At 46.8% G+C, this 24,273-nt stretch overlaps 2 protein-coding genes across 3 annotated transcripts in view; one reads left to right on the top strand and one right to left on the bottom strand.

Annotated features, from left to right (window-relative positions):
* The window catches only part of MAN1C1 (mannosidase alpha class 1C member 1), a 131,952-nt gene that overhangs the window by 29,075 nt on the left and 78,604 nt on the right, over positions 1-24,273 (bottom strand). For both annotated transcript variants that reach the window (XM_083511957.1, XM_083511956.1), the window contains exon 3: positions 3,531-3,646. In XM_083511957.1, the coding sequence (XP_083368083.1) occupies positions 3,531-3,646 (116 nt within the window). The remainder of the gene's footprint in view (positions 1-3,530; positions 3,647-24,273) is intronic.
* Positions 1-24,273, top strand: part of LOC310710816 (membrane progestin receptor alpha-like) — a 197,989-nt gene that overhangs the window by 127,950 nt on the left and 45,766 nt on the right. The window lies entirely within an intron of this gene.

The raw sequence follows: 24,273 nt of genomic DNA, 5'->3' as shown, positions 1-24,273 counted from the left end.
TGGAGGGGTACGTTATGGATAGGCAGGAGACAATGGGGTATTTCTAAGCAAAGACATTTGGGACAGTATGGTGTAGAAGGCAGGCCTGCGTAGCTTTCTTTCTTTCCTGGGCATCCACTGATTTGTAAATGGGAGTCTTTCAGATAACCCTTTACCTGCAGCTAGTTGTGATCTATAATAATCCAGCTTTGGATCAGTGAAATGTCAAAGCAATTGCAGTCAAATTGTTCCTTTCAAAGATTTGCTCCTCAAGCCTGATCCTGCATGACAATTCAGTTTTGCTTTCTGAATAAATATCAGCTTCTTGCAACACACCCGCACGCACGCATACACAGCTTCCAGGTAGAACATCTACTTCAGGGATGAGTAAAAAGCACCATTAGAAAAAGGGAAATGGAAAGGAAGTGCAAGAAAGCAGCATACATCAGCCTTGAGAAAGGGTCACAGGTTTCTCTCCTCACATCATATACAGGGAATAACTCTCCCTCCCTCTCTTTCCCACACACACTTTATTCCCCACAAGGAGCTCTCAGTGGTACACATGGTTTTCCTCTTATTGACTTCTCAACAACCTAAGAAGGTTATATGAGGAGTATGCAACTGGGTCACCCAGTGAGTTTTACAGTGCAACAGGGATCTGAGTCCAGGGCTCTGTACACACTATACATTTAAAGCACACACACACCCTGCCACCTGACAAAGAATGGTGAGATCTGTAGTTTACCCCCAGAGCTACAATTCACAGAACCCTTAACAAACTACAATTTCCAGGGTTATTTGAAGGAAGCCATGTATGGTGCATATACAACCACTGTGGCATATTTCAAGTTCTGAACATTTTCAGGTTGGTGTGACTTTAGAGTAATGTGTGGAATGCCACAAGCCTGACATTTCATAGCTAAGTATACACATTAGTAAAACTGGGTCTCAGATATGCAGGCAGGGCAGGGTAGCTGAATCCAGCTGTTAGATAGGTCAAGCCTGCCCCATGCTAGGCTACCAGTGCCTGGCTGTGTGTGGCCAGGTGGGAGCATCAGATGAACACACATGGGAAATGAGATGGTGAGAGGAAACAGTGGCTGGGGTGCCCTGAAGTGTAGCCCACACACTATCCAGCGGAGGGACAGAGAGCCATGAGGTGTGGCATTTTTATTTAAGGATAAGACACTTGCCCAGAACCATCCAGTTCTGAATGGACCAGTTTTGAACCTAGGACTTCCAAATTTTAAGTCCAATCCTTTTAGGAAATAGTTAATTCATCTCTGCTCAAAAACAGACAGAGTTACCAGCCTTTGGGAACAATGCACTGTATATTTTATTTTCCAACTGCATCACCTACATGTTGGTTGATTCTTGACTGCTGACAGTATCAAATACATGTGCACGCGCATGCACACACACACGGTTTTTAATGCAGACCCGGTCTCATCCCCATTTAAATCCTGCGATCCAGCTATTTAAAAGGTTCATTCTTGAATTTGCAGATTGATCTGTGAGGGCGGATGGGGTGGGAGGAAGAGCTTTTGTGAAAACACAGATCAATTATCCCTGTCTATTCCATCTCTTGGCCTATCGATCCGATGCCAAACACAAACCATTCAACCAGAATTTATCAGATGCGACTGTCCGTTTGCAAGTTCGTGCTGGTCACCTCTTTCAAAGTGACGCTTTTCTAGGAAGGTGAGGCAGCTGAACTAGCTGCTCTTGCTTCAAAGAAAATGCTAGTTATGCTGCAACAACTGCAGCATAGCTCTGAAATTAGAATCTGAACACCATCTTGGTAAACACAGGATCTGCAACCTCAGTAGTTTTTGAACCAGAGACCCAAGGGATGCATGCCAGCCTGTGCATATCACGACCAAGCTCTGACCTTACGTGAGAGTGGCACAGGGACCGGCAAAGAAGCTGTATCTCAGTGGCTGAGCATCTGCTTTGCATACAGAAGGTCCCAGATTCAATCTGTGCAAACTCTCCAGCTAGGGCTGCTAAGTTCCCTTCCCTGAAGAGTAATGGCCAGTCAGTGTAGGCAATGTTGTTTTAGGTGGGGAACCCTTTAAAGGCCAAGGACCACATTCCCTTCTAGTGACCATTTACCAACTGTGGGAGGGGCCAAAGGCAAAAGTGGGCGGAGCAACTAACAAAAATGCCATCTCTACACAGTAGGCGAGTTTCTACATACACTCACACAGCCCTCTCTACCCTTCTGCAAGGCAAGCAAGAGGCATTAGAAGAGCCCAAGAACACATTCCAGCCAGGCAAAAACAATAAAAGAGGGTGCAAAGTATATCCAGTGAGGAGTGTGGCCTGGAAGAGGAGGCGTGGCCTGGAGGGTGCAGACCTGAGGGCCAAAGAGAGGCCTGGGGGGCTGCATTTGGCCCTAGGCCTGAGGTTCCCCAGTTTCCTTTGCTCCTCTGTCTCTTAACAGAAATAAGCCAGAGAAGATCCTGATCCCTATTCCAGCTTCTAGGTCAGCTTCTCTCATTGGTCTGAAGAACAGTGGCGATTCTCTTCCAGTATTTAGCCTCTAGGCTTATTACACAGAAGGCTGCACTAGCTCATGCAAAGTTATGTTTAGCTTCATTTTCAAATGGTGATTAACTGAAGAGGAAGATTCAGAAACCCATTTATGATGGCCAAATACCAATATCAGACTTAAATGTTCATAAGAGAGCCCCTGCAACCCAGTGATGTCGGTTCAGGTCTGGGAGGTTTGGGTTCAAGTCTCTCCTCCACCAAGTTGCCCCATTCTGCACCTCCAGTAAAAATGTGGTGTTAGATTTAACACAACTTTTTATTACAAATTGAAAGTGCTAGGCTGTTAACACTTGAGATTCAAATGCCTGCAGCCATGTTTGACTTCTGAAACGACCAACCTTGCTGAGTGGACAAGGAGTAGGAGTTGGAGATAGAAATAAATGACACTTAAGGGGAAAGCAAGAGAGAAATTGACATGATTGGATTTTATCTTCTCTGATGCTCTTATCCAGTGAGCAAGGGAAATTCCTAAATAAGAAGAATGGGCTCATTCACACTTCCTTTTGTCTGTGTTTCTGGTCATAGGTCTGGGAATTCCAACTCTGTATCCCAGTGTTTTGTTTTTTTTGCTTTTGTACCAGAGCTTTCACTGGGTAAACCCACATTTTACCACTGAACCGGAGTAAATGGCAATCAGGTTTTCAATGGATTGCTCCATTATTTTGCTTGTTTGTTTGTCCTGGCACTTTCCCTGGGAAAATAGACATGTTACCACTGAATCAAACAAACAAAATAAATAAATAAATAGACAGACAGATTGGACACGGACTTGGAAAGCCACTGGACCTTTGCCTAGAAAAGTGTGCAGCAAAGGTTAAGTGTGGATGAACCCTTTCTTGGTACTTGACAGAACTGCACCAATTCCCAATTCTCAGCTTGCTTCTGCTGGATCTGCATGCCTTTGTTTGTGAGGAGCCCAAAGTCAAAACTCCAGGGTCCCAAACATGCCAGGCGGTTTCTGCAGCTCAGAGAAACATATTCAAAGACTGACTCACCACATTCAAGTCAAAGTTCTTCTCCACCCAATCTTTGGCTTCTTGGAATTCTTCTTGCAGCTCCATGATATACAGAGTATCTAAGGCATCCACCACAGTTGCTCCCCGGAGACCTCCTGCATCAGCAGAAAACAGAACAGTTTGAAATGGATCTTTATTCGACTTCCCATGTGTTTGTGCATGGGTGGTTGTAAAAAACAACAACCCCAGAAACACTAATGGTTAAATGGCATTTAGCATTCACGTTATCATTTAGAATTTATACAAGATTCCGGCTGGCATCTGTGCTGCTGTTGTTTTTAGCTACGTAATTGTTTTAACTGCTTTTATATATGTATTGGTTCTTAATTGTTTCTATATATGCTTTTATATGCACATTTATTGCATTGTGAAATTGCTTCAAGATGTTTCATGGGAAGCAATTCATAAATGAAATAATATGGTACATTTAAAAGGGGCAAATTCCTTCCCCAAGGAGTTTATGCCTGAAATTGTGATTGGGATGTGTATGTGTGCCAAACAGAGAAGCTAGGCAACAGAGAAATGGCTGAGGTGTAAATGGGAGTTACAACACACACACACACACACACACACACACACACACACACACAGCTTGCTTGCTTGTCAAATTGGCTTCTAAGTGTTTTCCAAGTATAAAATCAATTACAAAAATATATCCACTCAGAATTAAAATATACAGTTGAACAATTTCATCAAAACATTAAATACATGCTTAAAATGTAGAATAAAACAAGCCCATTAAAGTAACATAACAATGAAAACAGTCAAAACAGCAATTGCATCCGGAGGTTCAGGTGAGGGGTTGAGGGAAATGCTTGTCTAAATAACTGTGTTTTCAAGAGCCAGTGGGATGTCAATACTGATGGGGCCTCTCATATTTCAGCACAGAAAGCATTCCATAACGCTGGTGCTACCAGTTAAAAAACCTGCCTTTGTGCCACACCTCCATAGCTACATTTGCAGCTGAAAATTCAGCTGTTGCTGAGTGTCAAGGGGTTATTGCTGAAGGCTTTCCAGACAGGGCAAGTTCTGGTGAAGGGCACTGGAGGACTTTGTCATTGAAATTTCAACAAGAACCCCAGTTTTCAACCCATCTTTAAAAACACAGCTTTAATTTTTATATCCCATGTTGAAACAGTGTGTTCAGCCTGGGTTCACGCCAATTAATCAGTGCAAGCAGCATGATCAAGTCCATCAGCTGGGCTGACTGGAGAACGGAAATGGAGCATAGACCAAGAGTTCTCAAAAACAGAGAACAGGCTTTCGCAGCAAAGCAAAGGCAATTAGCACCTCTTATTTGCTCCTCTTAATCTTCAGTTTAATGAGCTTTACATGGAATCCCTGCCTTTTTCACAGATGCCACACACTGAGATGACCTCCTCAACAAGTTATCCAGTGCAACCCCGCTAACTCTTTCCTGGTTAGTCACCAACAGTTCAGACTCAGTTGGAGTTCTTCATGGTCTGCCTTGGATTTCATCATCCCAAATAATTTAGCATGATCCCTACACTCACATACCCATTTGCTTCCTCCCCCTTAACCAGTTACCATTTCATCAAAGCAGTGATAGCCAATGCAGGGCCCTCCAGATGTTGTTATTATTTAATAAAATGTATATATCGCTTGATTGTAAAAAACCTCAAAGCGGTGTATGTGTTGTTGGACTTCAGTTCCCATCAGCCCCAGCCAGCAGGGGCGACGTTCAGGGACTTGTAGGTCAGAAACATCTGGAGGGTGACCTGTTGGCTACCCTGACCTCTTATCTTGTGACTGCTATGTGTACTTAATAGCCTTTGGGGAAGGATTTTGTCAGAAGGTTTTTACAAGATCCAAGTGCACAGTGCCTATCAGTCCAACCATATCTATCTACCTGTTGACAATCTGAGAGAATTCTGAAAGACCAATGAAGTCAGGCCTCCTAAAGCAGAAACCGTAACAATTTGTCCTTTTTCTTTTGTCTCTCTAACAATTTTAATAAAGCCTCTGCTCCTAATCTGTCAATTCATATGAACAAGACGGAGGTTCACCTATCCTCAGTCCTCCACAGAACAGTCTGCTTCCTCTCCAGAAAAGCAGAATTCTGGAATAACCTTATATGACTTCACGCTCTTACAGGATCTTCGTTCAGGTGTAAAAGAAGGGAGTGTATGCAGTGGTATAACATGGGTTGCCAGTGCCCGGGGCCACACAGAGGGGGTGGGTGGGAAGGAGGGAAGTGGATGGAATACGCATGCATATTCAACTGCCTAACGGTGTCAGACATGTCACTTCCTGGTTTGCATGGGAAAGTTGCTTTCAACGGAGCCCAGAGATGGAAGCATGAAGCTGTTATTTAGGCAGTACTGGGTGTTGATATTTTGCATCTGAGGCAACTGCCCCTGTGCTACACCACTGGGTATATGGCCTGAAGCATGTTGAGCAGCTTCCACTTCTGCATGTTTTCCCATTCAGCCTTCCCAGATTATGGACTGGAACAAGACCCGGAGCATGTACACAGCGGCTCAATTTGAGGAAGGAAGAAAAGAGGGCTAAGACACCAGTAAAACAATCTCTCCCTCCATTGAGTTTCTGGTGCCTGGATGCAGAGCAGAGAGGAGAGAGACCCTGAACTGTCTGGTGTTTAAGGGCAGAAAATCCCTAGGGGTATATTAAGATCCTATAGTATTGAGTTTTTAAAATCTATGAATGACTCAGTGAAAGCAATACTGTCAGGAGACTTAAAACAGAAACAACCTTTAATTGGTTCACAACTCTTCTGATAACTCGTGGCTCTCATCAGCTATGAATTCGAAGCCAAAATGTGTTAAAGCCTGATAAAAAGCGAACAGTTTGCTCCTGGGGAAATCAGCTGCAACAGATGTCTGTGTGAAAATAGTTTGTCAGACCACATTTCCAGATCATTCTGAAGAACTGCTGCTTGGGTCACACCAATATGGTCACGCATGGGATTCTTACCAGAGAAGCACAGCCCCATTAAAGACCAAACACACTGGCAAGTGTCTCCAGAAGGGTCTCTGAAGGGATGCTTAATGCGAAAGACAAGTTGCCTTACCACTATGACAGCAACGAAAAAAGAGTGTTTTTGTTTTGTGTTTCTGGTTGTGGCCTAGGCAGATAAATGCCGGGAATTAAGAGTGAGGCATATATATGCCATGAGAGATAACAAAGAGCCCAATCTGAGGTAGACCAGAGCCTGAACAAATGAGACCCAAGACATTTTAGTGCTTGAAGTGGAGAGTCCAGATTATACACCCACCATACACCAAGCAACACAGGGTATTCAGAAGAATGCTGCCTTCCGCAGTGGAAGCTGAACATAGCCATTATGGCTCCTTGCCACTGATAGCCTTCTCCTCCATGAAATGTCTCATCCTTTTGGAAAGCCATCCAAGTTGATGGCGATCACTATCTCCTGTTGGATCAAATTCAGCAGTTTATGTGCTTCCAATGTTGCCTCCATTCTAGTGTTATGAGCGCCTGACTGACTGCATAGCTCCAGCGAGGCTGGTGTAACATGTACCCTTCGGACCAAGCCCTGAGACCAAACAGTCTCTCCAGGCTCTTTCTGGTTAAAGCACAGTTTTCTCCACAGCTGCTTGGCAAGGGCAGGGAGCCATTCTCTAGCTGCAAGAAATGACATGCAAGATCAGATAGCTCTCTTAACGGAGAACCCTTTGTTCTGTCAGACAATGAATGCACATTTCCAGTGAATAGTGACTCATGGCTTTCTAGCACTGTTATGAATGCTAAGAGATGACAGCAACTGGCAACAGCAGGTTTCTAAACAAACACTCTGGGTGTCCAAAACAGGCCTTGTCAAAGGAACAGTGCTGCTGGATTAACTAGCAGAGTATAAATTTCCTCCTGAGCAGGAATCTAGTGGTTACTGCCACTGTCCTCCAGCAGGGGGCAACAGGGCATATGCAGACCAAGCACAACTGACTGCAGCGCCCTACTGTATAAACAACCAGGGGCTTCACAACCTTGTCACACTACCAAGCAGAATGCCTCCAACCCCCTGTTTCTGCTGCCTGCCTTGGACTGCAACAGCAGAGGGATTGTTGAGCATCCACCATGCCAGATTAGGAGGGCCAGAGTATGGCTTTTATTGCAGGTTTTCAGTTGCAGGCAGCCTTCAAACTGAGTTGCTACCCAGCTCTGAAGCTATTAGGTGAGATTCAGCAAATTTAAGCTGCATTAATAAAACTGCAGTTTCCAAGTCACAAAAAATAATGTACATCCGCAGTCACCCCTGAGTGCAATTCGCTAGATGACTTTTCCATGATGACAGCCCTACGCATTGCTTAATTCCCTTCCCTTGTAGTTAGTCTTTATGTTGATGCACACCAACCACCCTGATATATTAAGAGAGGGTGGTACTTTCTAGAAATAAAAGTATATGAACAAATTTATTTATGAAATATTTATATACTTCTTGATTATAGCAAGACCTCAAAGCGGTTTACTAAAATAATAAAACAATAAAATCGTGAGTAAAAACCAGTTTAAAACAACTATGTAAAACATGAAAAACAACAACCCAACAATAAGCTAAAAACCAGATTGGAACACATGCCAGCAATTTTACATCACTTGATAGGCTTGCCTAAAGAAAATGCTTTAGGCAGACACCGAAAAGAGTCCAGCGAAGGTGCCTGCCTAATGCCAACAGGCAGGGAGTTGCAAAGTATGAGTGCTGCCACACTGAAAGATAATTTCCTGCAAATGCAGAATGAACGTCATGTGGCACTGTAAGAGTGCCAGGTGGCTCCCCCACTCGAGGTCACTGAGCAGAAGCTGGGCAGCCAGAAGGTTGTCCTAGCTGGCCTACACAAACCCCCTCCAACTCCTTGGATTCTATTACTGTAAACTCCTGATGGGACTAACCATGGAGGCTTGGCTAAGCCATTTTTCTCAGCTCCATCCTCTGTACAAGCCAAGAGATAGCGGCCCACATGGGCAGTGTTGGAAGTAGGACAATGGAGGCCTCACAGACCACTTGAAGATTGCTGAGGCTCTTGGAAGACCACTTAATGGTTGCTGTTTTTCTGCCTGTTGTAGCAACTGTAATGTGCTATACTCAATGCTGTATGTTTCTTATTGTGTATTTATTGCTTCTTTTATTTCTTATAGATCACATTTTGTTGTGCTGCAATTTGAATTCCATGCAAATAAAATAAAATGCTATGTAAGAAATAAAGGAAGGCATAAGACACCATTGAAAATCAATATGACTATTCAATGTGATGGAGGTGCTGCTTCCCACCTTCAACAACAAATCCACACATGGACAACCTGAATGAAATTTGGGGCCACAATTTGGGAACTCCTGCTCTATGCCAAACTGTACCTGAGGCCTCCATATCTCCCCATTGCTCAGGACTTGGCACATTCAAACAAAGACACAAATGTCTTTCACCTGGGCCTCTGAATACCTATATAGTATTTTTATTATTATTATATGATGTTTTTAAGCCTGTGTGCATATGTATAATAATAATATTTTATACGGTTTCTGATTCTGCACATGGCCCTGTGATTCTTGGATGAAGGGAGAGTTAGAATTAAAATACTAATGATAGATAATAATATAATATGGCACAGTACAGAGGCTGGGAAGCAGCCTTACAGTCTCAATAACACAATCATCATTCTCCTGCTGCATGATAGAAGAGAATATCTATTCATGAGACCAAAGAGACGTGGACCAGGTCAGCACCTGGAGGGGAAATCTAGCAGGGAGCATCAAGTAAGTTGCTCTGAACATTTAAAAGAAAATATTAGGTAAGAGCATCATAAATAAGGTTTGGGAAATATTTTAAAATGAATGCAAATAATTATTGGTAAACCACATTTTGAAGAAAAGCTGGCATTTCCTGCAAGGCTTTCATATGGTTGGACCAACCTCATTTTTAATGACTTTTTGTTTTAAAGGCCTGCTGGTTCATTCAATTACTAGATTAACGCTTTTGACAATTTTGAACCAGTCAGCAGATTGCTGACCACAACCAAATACACACACACACACACACACACACACACACACAGTGTATGTTTTTCTTACAGTTATGAACAATGCATCGAAAACTAGGGGCACCTTTGACCACTGCAGTAGCAGAGAAGAGAATTTGATCATTTATTTTATTTAACACATTAATATGCTGCTTAATGATAAAAACAATCCACAGAAAATGGGACTATAAAACAACAACAATTTATCAAAATCACAAGCACAGTCTTAAAAGACCTGCTTACTCAATGTTGTTTCACACATTATGTTTTTAAGGTGCACCTGCAAAGTTTAAGTGTCTGTGTCAGAGAGAGAACACACACATTTTCACTGCTTTGTAAAAAGTATGTGCATGAGGGACCTAGGATTTCTTGTGACTCCTTGTGACGCATACACTAATGTGTCTGCAACTGCACAATGTGCAAAGGAGGTTTTTAAGCAGTGTTTGGATGGCCCTCTATCACGGATTCTTTAGCTGTGATTCTTGCATTGTGGGGGTTGGACTGGATGACCTTGGTGTCTCTTCCAACTCTAAAAGTCTATGAAAGCTGCCTGTAAGCAACTGCTTCCATGGGAACCCTCCATTCCTGGTCCCAATCCTGCACTGGTTGCTGTATACGTAGTTGCACAGGACCCAGCGCTCACCCTCCACCTCACAATGCTGAAGATTACTACTGGATCTTCCCTCTTCAATTTAACTCCAAATGTTTGCTGGTCAAATACAAGCCCTGCTCCTGAAGTATCCAGTGGGCCACCCAGCAGCTGGGGGAAAACAAAACAGTGGCACTTTACCACACACACAGCTCTGCAGTCAAACTGAAAGAGAAACACAGAAGACGACAAATTTTGCAGCTGCATGCACGTGCCCACTAGCCACATGGTTATGTGCAAGGCTTCACTTCATAAACGTTTCACCTAGTTTGGTCCTCAAGCATACAGAGCCTGTGCACCACAAGACAGACAATGGAATTGTTTTTAAAAAGATGCAGTGCTTAACTTTCTCTCATCTTGTACTACTGCCATTAAGCCATTTCTGACCATAAGGGAGGAGAGGGGGTTGCGGTCTAGCCCCTCCCCCCAAGCGCGGGGGCTGACCTTGGCCCCCGCGAGAGTTGGGGGAATCCCTGGGCGTGCTCGCCACCCCGCCCGCCTATCGGCGGGCCGGGGGGAGGCGTGGCTTAGGGCATTTAAGCCTGGCACGCCCAGGGTCCGCCCTCTTCACTCCCCGACCAGCTGAGAGGTTTTCACTGCTTTGTAAAAAGTATGTGCATGAGGGACCTTGTGATCCTCAAACTTTACAGCAGTTTTTCAGGGTGTTCGAAACTCTCTATAGGCAATGTAGACCTGGATCTTCGGCGCTAACCGCCCTAGAGCCTTCGCAGGACGTAATACCTGATACACCCCCCCCAAACCAGGGGCTGTCAGGGTCCGCAGCTGCACAATCGGTCGCACCAGCAACCGGTGCACAGGCGGCTGCACCGACAGCCGGTGCTCAAGCCGTTGCCATAGCCGGTGGCCGACCCGGTACGCGGGCGCAGTCTGCCCGCTCTAAAAAAGCATCTCAAGCCGCCAGTAAAGCCAAGGCCCCAGCAAAGGGCAAAGGTAAGGGGAAGGCACCCAAGAAAGGGAGCGGCAGTAATACCATCTCTCAAGCTATAGGTATTCCAAGTGCCTTTCAGGAGCAGCAGACGCTCAGTTCCACAGAGGACAGCGCGTGTTCTGGCTCCGAAGGGGAACCGGGTGAGATCCAGCCATCTCAGTCAACGGCCGACGCCACTGCCGGTGCGCCACAAGGGGGTAAGAGAAAGTCCAAAAAGAAGCATACGTCGGCCAAGAAGAAGAAGAGCAGGCACTCAGACACCGAGGAGGAGGAATCAGGTACGTCCTCTTCAGATTCTGATTCTGATGGGCCATTGGATGGTTATTGGGGTATTGGGGAGTCCAATCATGGGATCCCCCTATGGGCTCATGAGAGGAGGGCCAATTCTCACCGAAAGGTTTTTAGCGGTGTGCTGTATTGGAAGGATGGGGCATTGGTAGAGGACGTTAAGGTCGCTACCAATCAGCCCACAGACTTCATTCTGGGAAACCACTTGTCACATAGGAAGAGGAATAAGATCCTCAACGGGGATTACGTGGATATGTTTACCCTGCTCCCCCCAACAAAAGTAACAGGAAAAGGTGAGAAAAGACGCTCTTATGGTAGAAGGAAGTATAGAACGCCCAGGGCGGAGCGCACATTCGAGAACTGGCTAGACGGGTACCAGGTTTTCATGGGTGTAGTTTGCGCAGCGTATCCCCACCGCGCCATGGATTTAGTGGCTTACCAGGCTCATGTGAGGCGAGCTCGAGCTCTGGCTGGTGAAAACGCGGCATTAACGTACGACGAGAACTTCCGGAGGAATGCCTCTCTTCACCCCACCACTCGATGGGACCTCACAGATCCTAACTACTGGGGCTTGGATGTAAACCCCTACATCGAGAAGAAGAGTCAGGAGGCAGCTAAAGCGGGTAAGATTGAGCCAAAGAGGCGTCGACAATGCTGGGAGTTCAACAGGGGCGTGTGCTCTCGCCCCTTTTGTAAGTATCTACATGAATGCGAGCAATGCTGGGGTAGTCACCCCGCTTCCGCGTGCTTCAAAAATAAGCCGCAGCCCTTTCGGGGGGGCAGGGGGTACTTCCTTAACAATCCCAGAGGTGCCCCCGGTGCATCCCGTCAAGGTCACAACAATCGCCAGTAACACTGATCTAGGTTTGGCATTCTCCCCTATTCGCCTGCAGCCCCTCAAAGCCCTATTGGAACAATACCCAGATAAAACCGCGGGGAAATACCTCTGGGAGGGGTTTTCTACGGGATTTAGGATCCCGGTGGCTACCCCACCCAACTCCAGGGAGGCGGATAACCAAAAATCTGTTAGGGAACGGCCCGACATAGTCAGAAAGAAAATAGAGAAAGAAATCAGGGCAGGCAGGGTTGCGGGTCCTTTTCTTGAACCGCCTTTTCAGGGGCTTCACCTTTCCCCGCTGGGCATCGTGCCAAAGAAGGCCCCGGGGGAATTCCGCATGATTCACAACCTCTCTTACCCGAGAGGGGGTTCTGTTAATGATGCGATTCCTCAGGAGCTTTGTACAGTGAAATACGCCTCCTTCGATCAGGCTGTAAAAATGATCCGTCGATTCGGTCAGGGGGCGTTCCTAGCAAAATGCGACATCGAGTCCGCCTTCCGCCTTCTTCCAGTTCACCCAGATGACTTTAAATGGCTGGGCTTTAAATTTGACGGTGCGTATTTCATTGACAAGGCTATGCCCATGGGCTGCTCCGTTGCTTGTGCAGCCTTTGAATCTTTCAGCACATTCCTGGACTGGGCCCTACGCAACAGGACAGGGTCTTTTGGCGTATCACACTATCTTGACGATTTTATTTTGGCCGCAGACAGTAAATTACGGTGCTCCACTATGCTAAAGGCTTTCACATCCCTAGCCGGCGAATTAGGGGTACCCCTAGCCGCCGGCAAGACAGAGGGCCCAGCCACATCCCTAGTCTATCTGGGTATCGAGTTGGACACCGTGGCCCAAACTTCCCGCTTACCCGCTGAAAAATTGGTGGCGCTCAAGACAATCATACAACAGCTCTTGCCTCTAAAGAAAATAACATTGAGACAGATCCAATCCCTGCTAGGCCATTTGAACTTCGCTTGCAGGGTGGTAGCCCCAGGGCGGCCATTTTGCGGCCGTCTGGCTCGATTGGCGGCGGGCCTCAGAGCCCCTCAACACAGGGTGCGCCTCTCCAAGCAGGTAAAAGCTGACCTGGGGGTTTGGTTACAATTCCTAGAGAAGTACAACGGGATTTCATTATGGCAGGATACCCTGCTTCTTAATACCGACCTCCAAGTTCAATCAGATGCAGCCGGGTCCTCAGGTTTCGGTGTTTATTTTCGCGGACAGTGGTGTGCCAAAAGGTGGCCCGCGGAGTGGCAAGGTCAGCCCATCACCAGGGACCTTACCTTCTTGGAGTTCTTCCCGATTGTCGTAGCGGTGCATTTGTGGGCGGAGCAATTTCGTAATCGCAGGGTTTGTTTTAACACCGACAATCAAGCAGTGGTAGCGGTCCTCGCTAGGCAATCTGCACGGTCCACCAGGGTGGGTAACCTATTGCGCGCCTTTGTCCTTCTGTGTTTAGAACAGAATATTTACTTTTCGGCCAAATTCGTGCCTGGCATTAATAATGACATCGCGGACGCTTTATCTCGTTTTCAGATGGAGCGCTTCCGCTCATTAGCGCCAGAAGCGGACCAATCATCGATGCCTTTCCCGGAGCATCTCTGGAGGATTGGGAGCGAGATATAATGAAGGGAGTATTCGGTGCAGTGGCCCCGTCCACAATGAGATCGTATAAGAAGGCTTGGGTCGATTTTTTAAGATTTCGTGCACGCATCCCTGGCTCTAGTAGTCACACCACTCCCTCAACCAGGGAGGTCCTCCGCTACTTGGCACACATGAGGGAGTTAGGCCGGGCTCCTAAGACACTCAATATTCACTCAGCAGGGATCTCGTACTTTTGTAAAACATTTTTCGAGAAGGACCCCTGCGCAGCCTTCATTGTGCGCAAAACTCTGGAGGGATGGCGTAGGCAGCAACCCCCATGTGCGGACAGGAGGCGGCCTGTAACTTATGAAATTCTGTTTAAGATTCACAAAGTTCTTCGTGAAATTTGCTGGTCAAAGCACGAAGCGCGTTTATTCTCAACAGCGTTTTCCATTGCTTTCTTCGGCGCCCTACGCGTAGGCGAGGTAGTATGTGAAGGGGATGCCAGCCAATCTCAGAGGGGAATTTGGATGAGCGACCTGACCCTGTCTAGAACCGATCTCATAGTGCGGGTGCGGAGCTCAAAGACAGATCAGCAAGGCAAGGGGGCCCTGCTCCGGCTGCCGGCAGCCCACGGGAAGGGCCCTTGTCCGGTTCGGGACACTAGGCGTTTTCTTTACCTAAGGCCTAGCGGCCCTGGTCCGCTGCTGATACATGCGGACGGATCCCGCCTTACTAGACACCAGTTCACTAGGGTTATGCGGTCGGCATTGTCGGCCTGTGGTTTCCCGGCATCAGAATTTGCTGCTCACTCCTTTCGTATTGGCGCAGCCACCACTGCAGTACATATGGGGCTCCCCACGGAGAGGATTAAGGACTTGGGGAGGTGGAAATCTAACGCGTACAAAACCTATGTGAGAAGCAACTTGTGACTGCGTGTTGCACCCCTGACCTCCGCCCACTGTTCTATTTGCTTTTCAGAACCCACGAGACTGCGCATTTGGTTGGTGGGCCACAGCATCGTGCACTGGGCCAAGTTTCATGCCTTGAGAAGCGGTCTGGGCGGCAACCTGAGTTTACATCCCAGGGTGGAGCTGGTTTGGATAGCGCGTAGAGGGATGCGCTGGAGTGAATTCAAACCAGCCGTGATGGCCAGGGCTGCGGCCGAGGGTCCGCCTGACGCCCTAGTGATTCAATTGGGGGAAAACGATCTCGCGTATCGCAAGGCGATCGATCTGAGGTGGCACATTTTTGATGATCTGACCGAGTTGGTAATTGCATACCCTCATATCACAATAATTTGGTCCTCGTTGCTTGAGAGGAGGACATGGAGAGACTGCGTGAGCCCAGTAGGTGTCAACAAGGCGAGAAAGGTTTTAGAACGAGCGGTGGAACGTAGAGTGGCAGCTCTGGGCGGGTTCGTCATCAGACACCCGGGCATCCAGTTCAGCAACGAGGCCCTCTACAGAAGGGATGGCGTGCATCTGTCTGATGCGGGGAACGACCTATGGTTGGGTGATATCATAGCGGGGATTAGGTCCTGGGTTCAGGGGTTCCCATAGCAGGGCGTAGGAATTGGTTACAGGTTTGAAGGTATTGGCGGCGAGCCTTGCTCGAGTGGCGGTTAGGCATTGGCTGGGGTTCAATTGTTATGCAAATGGATGGGGGGGAAGGAATGCCATCACCTTCCCCCAGGAAATGGGGTAGTCCGGTACAGGACTCCGAGGGGCGTTGTCTTGTCCGAAACCTACCTAGGTAAGGGCCCCCGGCACGCCCCAAGCGGTGACACCCGTGGGATCCTAGTTGGCGTACTCCAACGGGGGCCTCCCACGGTTAGTGTTAACCCTTCCCGGACATCCTGCCGGGTAGCGGATAGGAGCCAATGCCTAGGGCCAATACCTTCAATTCTCTAATCAATAAAGTTGTGGCCATTTCATGCCCATTAAACTTAAACATCGTGTCCTGTGTCTTTCTTTCTGGGGGAGGGGTTTTGACACGCAAAGCCATTTCTGACCATAAGGGAGGAGAGGGGGTTGCGGTCTAGCCCCTCCCCCCAAGCGCGGGGGCTGACCTTGGCCCCCGCGAGAGTTGGGGGAATCCCTGGGCGTGCTCGCCACCCCGCCCGCCTATCGGCGGGCCGGGGGGAGGCGTGGCTTAGGGCATTTAAGCCTGGCACGCCCAGGGTCCGCCCTCTTCACTCCCCGACCAGCTGAGAGGTTTTCCCTTCCCACCCACCCTTAGACGTTTAGGTAGCCGTAGGTAGTCATGACCTTGCTATGGACTTCGGTTGGTCGCCGCAAGGGGCCTGGTAGGAATTTTTCCAAGTTGGCGATCTTCCGCCAGTTGGTTTTTCGCCTACCTCGTAGCAAACCGTCACAACTTTCCCTGTATTGGCGGTTAGGCATTGGCTGGGGTTCAATTGTTATGCAAATGGATGGGGGGGAAGGAATGCCATCACCTTCCCCCAGGAAATGGGGTAGTCCGGTACAGGACTCCGAGGGGCGTTGTCTTGTCCGAAACCTACCTAGGTAAGGGCCCCCGGCACGCCCCAAGCGGTGACACCCGTGGGATCCTAGTTGGCGTACTCCAACGGGGGCCTCCCACGGTTAGTGTTAACCCTTCCCGGACATCCTGCCGGGTAGCGGATAGGAGCCAATGCCTAGGGCCAATACCTTCAATTCTCTAATCAATAAAGTTGTGGCCATTTCATGCCCATTAAACTTAAACATCGTGTCCTGTGTCTTTCTTTCTGGGGGAGGGGTTTTGACACGCAATTATACAACTTAGCCAGGTTATCTGGGAGAACAAGCATTAGCACCTCATTCGTAGCTCAGGTTTCACATCCACCTGTGTAATAATGGAGGTACCAGGGAAGGCAGCTGAAACCCAGGTTGAGGGGCTGATTCAGTCTGTGTTCCCCTCATCCTTGGTCTGTGTGAACTATCAATTTGTCAACCTCAAGTCTGCTCATGGGCAGAAAGAACTTGGCAAGATAAGCCTGGGCTTCTGCCAGCTAGTGGCAAAATAGCACCGAAGGACGATGACCTAACTAGCAAAATCTGAAAAGAGCACAAGGGAAGAGAAGTCACCCTCCCTACAAAAACAACCCTGTCCCAAGCTCCAAGGCTGTTTCAAAAAAAAAAGCTGATTCTGTAACATGTTTACAAAATGCAGTGACCATGAAAAATAACATTGCCCGAGCCAGTGCTTTCCTCTCTTTTTATCAGCTCTAATGATTTTGCAATATTAATGATTATGTGCTTTTTATGCCGTTTTCTATTAATGGAAGAAATGTACCAGCTCTGAGCAACATGGGACACTGGTGAGAAGACAGGCAAATATGGGGGGGGGGGAGAGAGAGAGAAACAAACACCCCCAAAGAGTGCCTGAGGCACAGACTATTACTGTGATATTGCAAAAGTAGCACATTAATGGGCTTGATTTAATTTGACGATATAATCCACAAAAGCCTTTCATAAAAGAGGAGAGAGAGAAGAGAGAACTAGATTCCTCCCCCCCCCCAACTAAACAGGAACTGCGAGACGAATAATAAAAGCCATGCTTAATTGAAATGAAGAAAAAAGAAGTTTGGATTGGCAAAGGGGCTGCTGTGTAAAATAAATGTCTTTAAATACATGAAACGCACTGAGGGATTAATAACAAGTGCTGCTCTTTTATCCAGCACCATGAATGGTTTCACTTTCTCTGTTGCAGCGTGTGCACAACAGAGGACAAGCTTCAGTGATGCATTGGCCTTTTGTAACAAGACACAAAGCTATTATTTCATCCCGTTCCTAGAATGCTTGATGTCCAAGGAAGCAAGAGGTGGAAGGCTTGCATTTGTCTTACAAAGGGACTTAAGAATCAGCGCCTTTCTTCTGCAGCACCTTTGATTAGATCTGCAAATAAAGGGACAGGAGCAAGCAAGTGTGTGTGTGTGTGTGTGTGTGTGTGTGTGTATACACACTAAACTTTACAGGGTGAGCAAAGCAAAATATTTCTCCTGGAATAGTGTTCAAACCAATAAAGCTTTGCTGTAAGACAGGGGTGTGGATCCCGTGGTCCTCCAGATGTTGCTCACCATCTCCGACCACTGACTGACTGTGCTGGGGGGGGGGGCAAACCGGAGTGCAAGAACATCTGGTCTCAAGTTCCCTATCTCCCTTATAGGAAATAAACATCTATCCAGGTTTTTGCCATTGGCCCCACAATATGTCCTGCTGGATCACGCTAAAGGCCCATCTAGTCTGACACTCTGTTCTCACCACAGCCAACCAGATGCCCCAAAATGAAGCCCACAAGCAGGAGCTTAAGTGCAACAGAACTCTCCCCACTCACAACTGGAACTGGTCTTTGTGGGCATATTGCCTCCGACAGTGGTGGCAGAACATGGCCATCATTCCTAGCAGTCACTGATAGTCTTGCTGCCCATGAATTTGTCCGCGCCTCTTCTAAAGCCATTCAAGTTGGCTGCCATCACTAACCTCTTGTGGAAGCCGAGTGTTGGGAAGATTCAGGACAGATGAAAGGAAGCATTTCTTTTAGCACATAGCTAAAACAAAGGACAGATAGCTTTCTGAAAGTTCAGATCAGTGTAATGTCTCTTTCTCAGGGATGTGCTTCACATGGAGATGGTTAGCCCGTACACTTCAGGTGGTTGGTTCCCGCAACTGAACTCTAAGCAAAAAAGGAGGGTTTTTTTGCGGAGGGGAGGGGATCTATGCATTAACTATACAAAAAAGGTATCTCAGGGAAGAGAGTTCTAGCCCCACCTGCATGTAAGTTTCCTGTGTGCTGAACTGCACTGGCTATTTAGTAGGAGAGCATTTGAGACTTCCAGTCTAACAGACCAGCCTATTTTTTGTCAAAGAGATGAAATGATGTCAGGCACCACCCAACAGGGTGTTTTTGTGTGAAGCTCCATTGCAGTGAACGGGATCAGCTCTTCCCCTTAGTTTCAGAGGGGACATCCCCCTTTGGACTGTGCCCTTTAATGTTAAAAAAATCCCATATCATTTCAGCCTAATGCAGAGGCTACCAGACACGCTCTGAAGTGGCTTTCCCATGGCATTTTTATTTTTTTATCTATCTATGATGAGCTGCTCTCTCACTTAGAACAGGAGTATCTATTTTCATCTGAGCAGCACTGAGGAAAGAGAGCATGTAGAGACAATGAGAATGGAAGTCAAAGGTTCGCTGTTTTACGCTGTCACTAGACCAGAGCGGACAGACGTCTTTGAATGAGCTCTTGCAAGCCTTGTATTATGACTGCCTATTTGAAGAGCAGGAAGAGCAGTGGTTCTGAAAACAGACCTTCCCAGAAATATGCCTGCATTCAGAATAAAGCCTCTATAATTCAGGAAAGACAAAACAAATTCAAACCCAAGCCTATCAGTATTTGACTACATCCATGTCTTCTCCTGAAAAACCACTGTTTCCAACTGCTTTCTACAGTTAGAACTCGAAACCAGAAAACCCCTCTCTCCCACAAGGAAATGCTTAGGTAAAGAAGAAAACTACCTGTTTTCACATCTGAAAGGGGCTAAAACCCTAAACCATCCAAAAGTTCAACCTCATCTACAGCCTAAGTTTCAAAACCAACAATCCACATTACTTTCACTTAAACCAGTAGTTTCCAGTTGCTTTAGTCTAGGGAATTCACTTCTTAACTCTTGCATGCAATTTGGAACTCTGTTTTAAATAATGGAGATGTCCCTTTTTCTCCTTCTCTTACTCTATCTGTTTTTCACAGGCTGATCTATACTGCAGGCACACTGGATCAGCAGGCATTCTTTCCCCTCAAGTGACCCCAGCGAAGGAGCACAGCTCAGTGGTACAGCACATGCGTTGCACACAGGCTCAGTCCCTGAAGGCTCCAGCTGCAAGGACAATGTAGCAGCAGGTGATGGGATGGAAAGACATTTTCCCCCAGATAACTGAGAGCTGCTGCTAGAAAGAGCAGACAGTTTTGGGCTATATGGACAAATAGCCTGAGCTTTCCTATGTTTCCATGAATTTTAGTTCAGGGGAGGGCGGTAAGTGATTGACAGGAGATTCAGGGAATGGTTGCAGCTCAGTAGTACGGCATCATCTGCCTTGCATGCAAAAGATCCCAAATTCAATCCCCAGCATCTCCATGTGGGGCTGGGACTACCCCTGTCTGAAACCCTGAAAGGCTGCTCCTGGTCAGTGTAGACTATACTAAGCTAGATGGAGCAATGATTTGACTCATTGGAAGATGAGCCTGGTTAGAGTGTGGTGCTGATAACACCAAGGTTGTAGGTTCAATCCCCGTATGAGCCAGCTGCCTACTCCTGCACTGCAGGGGGTTGGACTAGATGGTCCTCAGGGTCCCTGTGCAATACGAAGCTCCATCCTTAGCCTCTCAGAAGAACGTGGGAAGCTGCCATAATACAGTCGGCCCACTGGTGCATCTAGCTCAGTACTGTCAACAATGACTAGCAGTGGCACTCCAGGGTTTGGGGCAAGGCATCTTTCCCAGTCCTACCTGGAGGTGCTGGGGATTGAACCTGGGACCTTCTGCATGCAAGGCAGATGATCTACCTTCCCCTATCTTCCTCCCATAAAATGTCATCCACCTGGGCAACCAAGGAAGTTTTAGTGCCATGGCCAGGACTGACGCCAGCCTAGAATGAATCCAAGTAATCAGTTTCCTCCGAGCATGTCTGAAACTGGACTGCTGCCACCTTCTCAAGCCCTTTGTCCCAAATGAATGATAGCATTTTTTAAACATCTCAGGGGGCAGAGAGGTTGCCTTAAGGAGGGGACACACTACTGCAACCCAAAAAACTCCCTCCTTGGTAGTCACAACCAGCAGTTTCAACCTCAATGACTTTATGAAGCTAGAATATTTTTGTACATCAGTTGAAAAGCTTGTGCAACATTATTTATAATTCAAACTAGAGACAGTCCATTAAAAGACCAGCAATTCTGTGTGTACCTCAACATTGGAAAGAGCTGCATTTAGTTGCAAGCAGAAGGCTAGAGGCTGCAACAAGCTATCTTGCCTTGGAAAAAACAGACTTTGAACTATTCCTCAACTTGGATGATGCTGGAGGATGTTGAATTACCAAAGATATCGTGGCAATTTCATACAAAGGCAAGCAGAGAGCTGGAACAATGCTTCACTTTGCTCAGCATGCTGGCAGGGTGAGATCCCTAGTGGAACAGGGCTGCCCCGGAAAAAGATCAAACGCGTAAAATTCAGTCAGGTGGAAGCAGTGAAGCAACTAGGAAAAGAACCTTTAAAAGCTTTGGTCAGATGCACACGAGAGAAGACACTAGGGAGGTGTAAAGGAGGAAGGCAATTTTGAGATGGCAGGAATACTGTCTAAGGCCAGCCCAGAATGGCATCCTAGAACTAGTTTATTCCAGTTTCTCAGAATCACTTGTAAGGATTATGATCACCAGCCCAGATCTTAAAGGCTTTGAAGGGGGGGGGGGTTGACCGCACACACCCCTTAAGCAACATCAGGAATCCCATTTTTGGGATTAAAGTGTGAAAATGATCACTGGGAGTTTGCTGCTTTCCCTTCCCATGAGTTGGTAATCTTGAGCCAGGAGACTGGCAGAATCACTGCCTATGGCCTATAAAGCAAGGAATTAATTTGAGGTATTAATGTGGGATTGGGGCTATTGCAGAATTTATCCTGATGGAAAATGCATCGTTCATTATGGACTGATATGGCCACCTGTTCCAAAATGCTGCGTGTCAGAATGATGGCAACAAAGGGGAAAATGTTGACTTCCTTAAGCACCAGTTACCTAATCTGCCATAAGAACCGATGAGAGAGGAAGCTGCACCCTCGGAGGACACTGCCCTTTCTCCTGACTGCCCTGTATGCTTGGAACTGCCTCCCCAAACACTTGTGTAATGCCTCCTCTTTACTTACTTTGAAATCCCTCCTCAAAATCCACCTTTTCTATGAAGCTGCTGCCACAACCCGATTCCCATGCCCCACTGTAATTGAGCCGAAACACATGCAACCCAACCAACTGCTTATTGCATCCCTGTTTTACCACCCTGTTTTCTCTGCATCAGATTTTAGACTGTAAATTCCTTGTAGCAGGGGCCTGTCCTCTTCTACTCTGCATTACATTACGCACCCTGACAGCACTATAACACATCATGCACCCCAACAGCACTATAGCAACATCATACCTGTTCTCTCTCTCCACCCCCCTGCAAAACCAGGCTAATACCCATGCCATCCTTGTTGCCTTTTCAGAGAAACTGGACAGGGCAGAAAGAGAAATGGTAAAAGCAGAAAACTATTAAAATACAGAAGTTTGACTGGAACTTTAGAACAATCCTGCTGCCTACCTAGAAGAAAGGGCTGGTTTGAGGGCAGAGGGGACTTTCCGTCGATCCGTTAGCCATGGTGAAGTCAGAGAATGACCCTGTCTTACCCTGGGAGAAGGTGTTATCTTGGAAGTGAAAGACTGTCATCTATAGAAGAAGCTAAATCCAAGGGAAGCTTTTGAAAAGGCATGCAAGACAAGCTAACTCTATACAGCAACGTCAGAAAGAGAGATAGAGAGAGAAAGTTAAAATACTCTGCCTGCAGAAACGGTCACAAAACTGTGGAAGCCTTGAGGATGACACAAGGCTTCCATTTGTTCTCTTCAGCCGCAAGAGGAACTGCCCACCATAGAAGCAATTTCAGATAACAGCAGAAGCAATCTTTGCCCACTCCTCATGTCCGAGAACTGGTACCACGCAGTTCTAAGGCCAGTGTTGATTTATTCCATTCGTTCACAGAGAAGAATAGGCACATGGAATGAGTGCAACAAGGCAGCTTTGTTCAGTTTTCAACCCACCCATAAACCTTATCGCTCCTCTCTGCTCCATCTCTTCAGCGTGTTGCCTGTGAGAGGTGCTGAATGGACAGCTCTTGAGGCAGAACAATGGCAAAAAAAGCAAAAGCAAAAAGCACAGGAAGACTTAGAATCACAGAATTTGGAGAGCTGGAAGGGACCACAAGGGTCATCTAGCCCAACCCCCTGCAACGCAAAAATATTCTATCCAACATGGGTCTCGAACCCAGGATCTTGAGATTCTCATGCTCTACCGACTGAGCTGGCTTGAAGAAAACCAAGTCCATGGGTTGAAAACGACATGGAGCCTGGAAGGCAATTCAACCGCAGGCAGACCTTCAAGAGAACCAGTACCGGTACTTTAACAATGGATTATGTGACCAACGGAGAAATGTCACCCAATGAAACTGATGGGCAAGTAATCCAGGTCAAACAAAATGGAGGCACTTCCTTCACACACAAGCATAATCAGCTTATGGAATTCAGTTGATTATGCTTTTGTGTGAAGGAAGCAGAGATGCTGGTTCTCTTGAAGGAGGTGTCTTTTCTCTGTTAAGGGAGATGCAGTTGTGGCCACTAGCTGAGATGTCATGGAGGTGGTTTGACCTATCATTAGTTTGGAGGCATGAGATGAAATGGAATATCCATGCCACAGAGTACCAGCTGCTGAGTAACAAGAATGGGAGAAGTCTATTGCCTACAGCCCTTTGGTTGGGTTTTTGGGAGACATCTGATGGGCACTATGGGAAACAAGATGCTGCACTAGTTGGACCTAGCTTGGTCTGATCCAAGGGCTTTTGGGGTTGTGCCCAATGTAGTGCTAAATTAAAGTCACTTTGTGACTGGCAAAATGTTCTGTGTCAGTGGGAAATTGTTGGATAAGCAAATGCATAAGGAGGTTGCTGGTACTTTGTTACACAACAGATTGCAAAATATGTTGTGCAATGACTTTCTGTTAGTGCAACTGTTGTGTTGGATTCCTCTGTTATGCAACATTAAATCTCTCCTACCCACTAGCTCAAAAGTCATTGCACTAGCAGACAGAGAACGTTGGATACTGATTCTTAACAGCCAGGTAGAGAGTATAACCCTGAAAAGTTTCCTAAAAATAAAATGGTCCCAAGTTAAATGTCCAAATGTCTTCTTCCTTAGTGTCTAATCGCACTCTCTAACCATTAACACATCCTGCTTCTCTTTCCCCAATGAAATTCTTCCTGCCATAACACTGGCTCTTGCAAAAATATTCTAACTTCTGCTACACCTTGCATAGGCTAGCCACATGAATGCATTAAAATTCAGCAAGTTTATTATGAACTGGAAATCCTGCACTGAGTTTTAACCACACATAGAATTTTTAGGCATGCGATTCACAAGCCTTGGATTGCATTCAAATACCTGTCTTGACTGCCCTGCAGGAAACAAATCCTGGACTGGAGCAGCTAATAAGCCGCTTTCACTTCTCATTTCTTTCCTGTGAGCCCGGGCCTCTCTCCTGAGATTGACCTAGAAAGGTATCCGTTAGGGCCAATTGTGGTGATGGTTCAGCGACAAGGAACACATCACCCAAGG

The sequence above is a fragment of the Podarcis liolepis genome, assembly GCF_965112155.1.
Source record: "Podarcis liolepis genome assembly, chromosome: 7".
Taxonomy (NCBI): domain Eukaryota; kingdom Metazoa; phylum Chordata; class Lepidosauria; order Squamata; family Lacertidae; genus Podarcis; species Podarcis liolepis.
The sequence above is the reverse complement of the archived record's forward strand: the minus strand, read 5'-3'. Positions and strand labels throughout refer to the sequence as shown.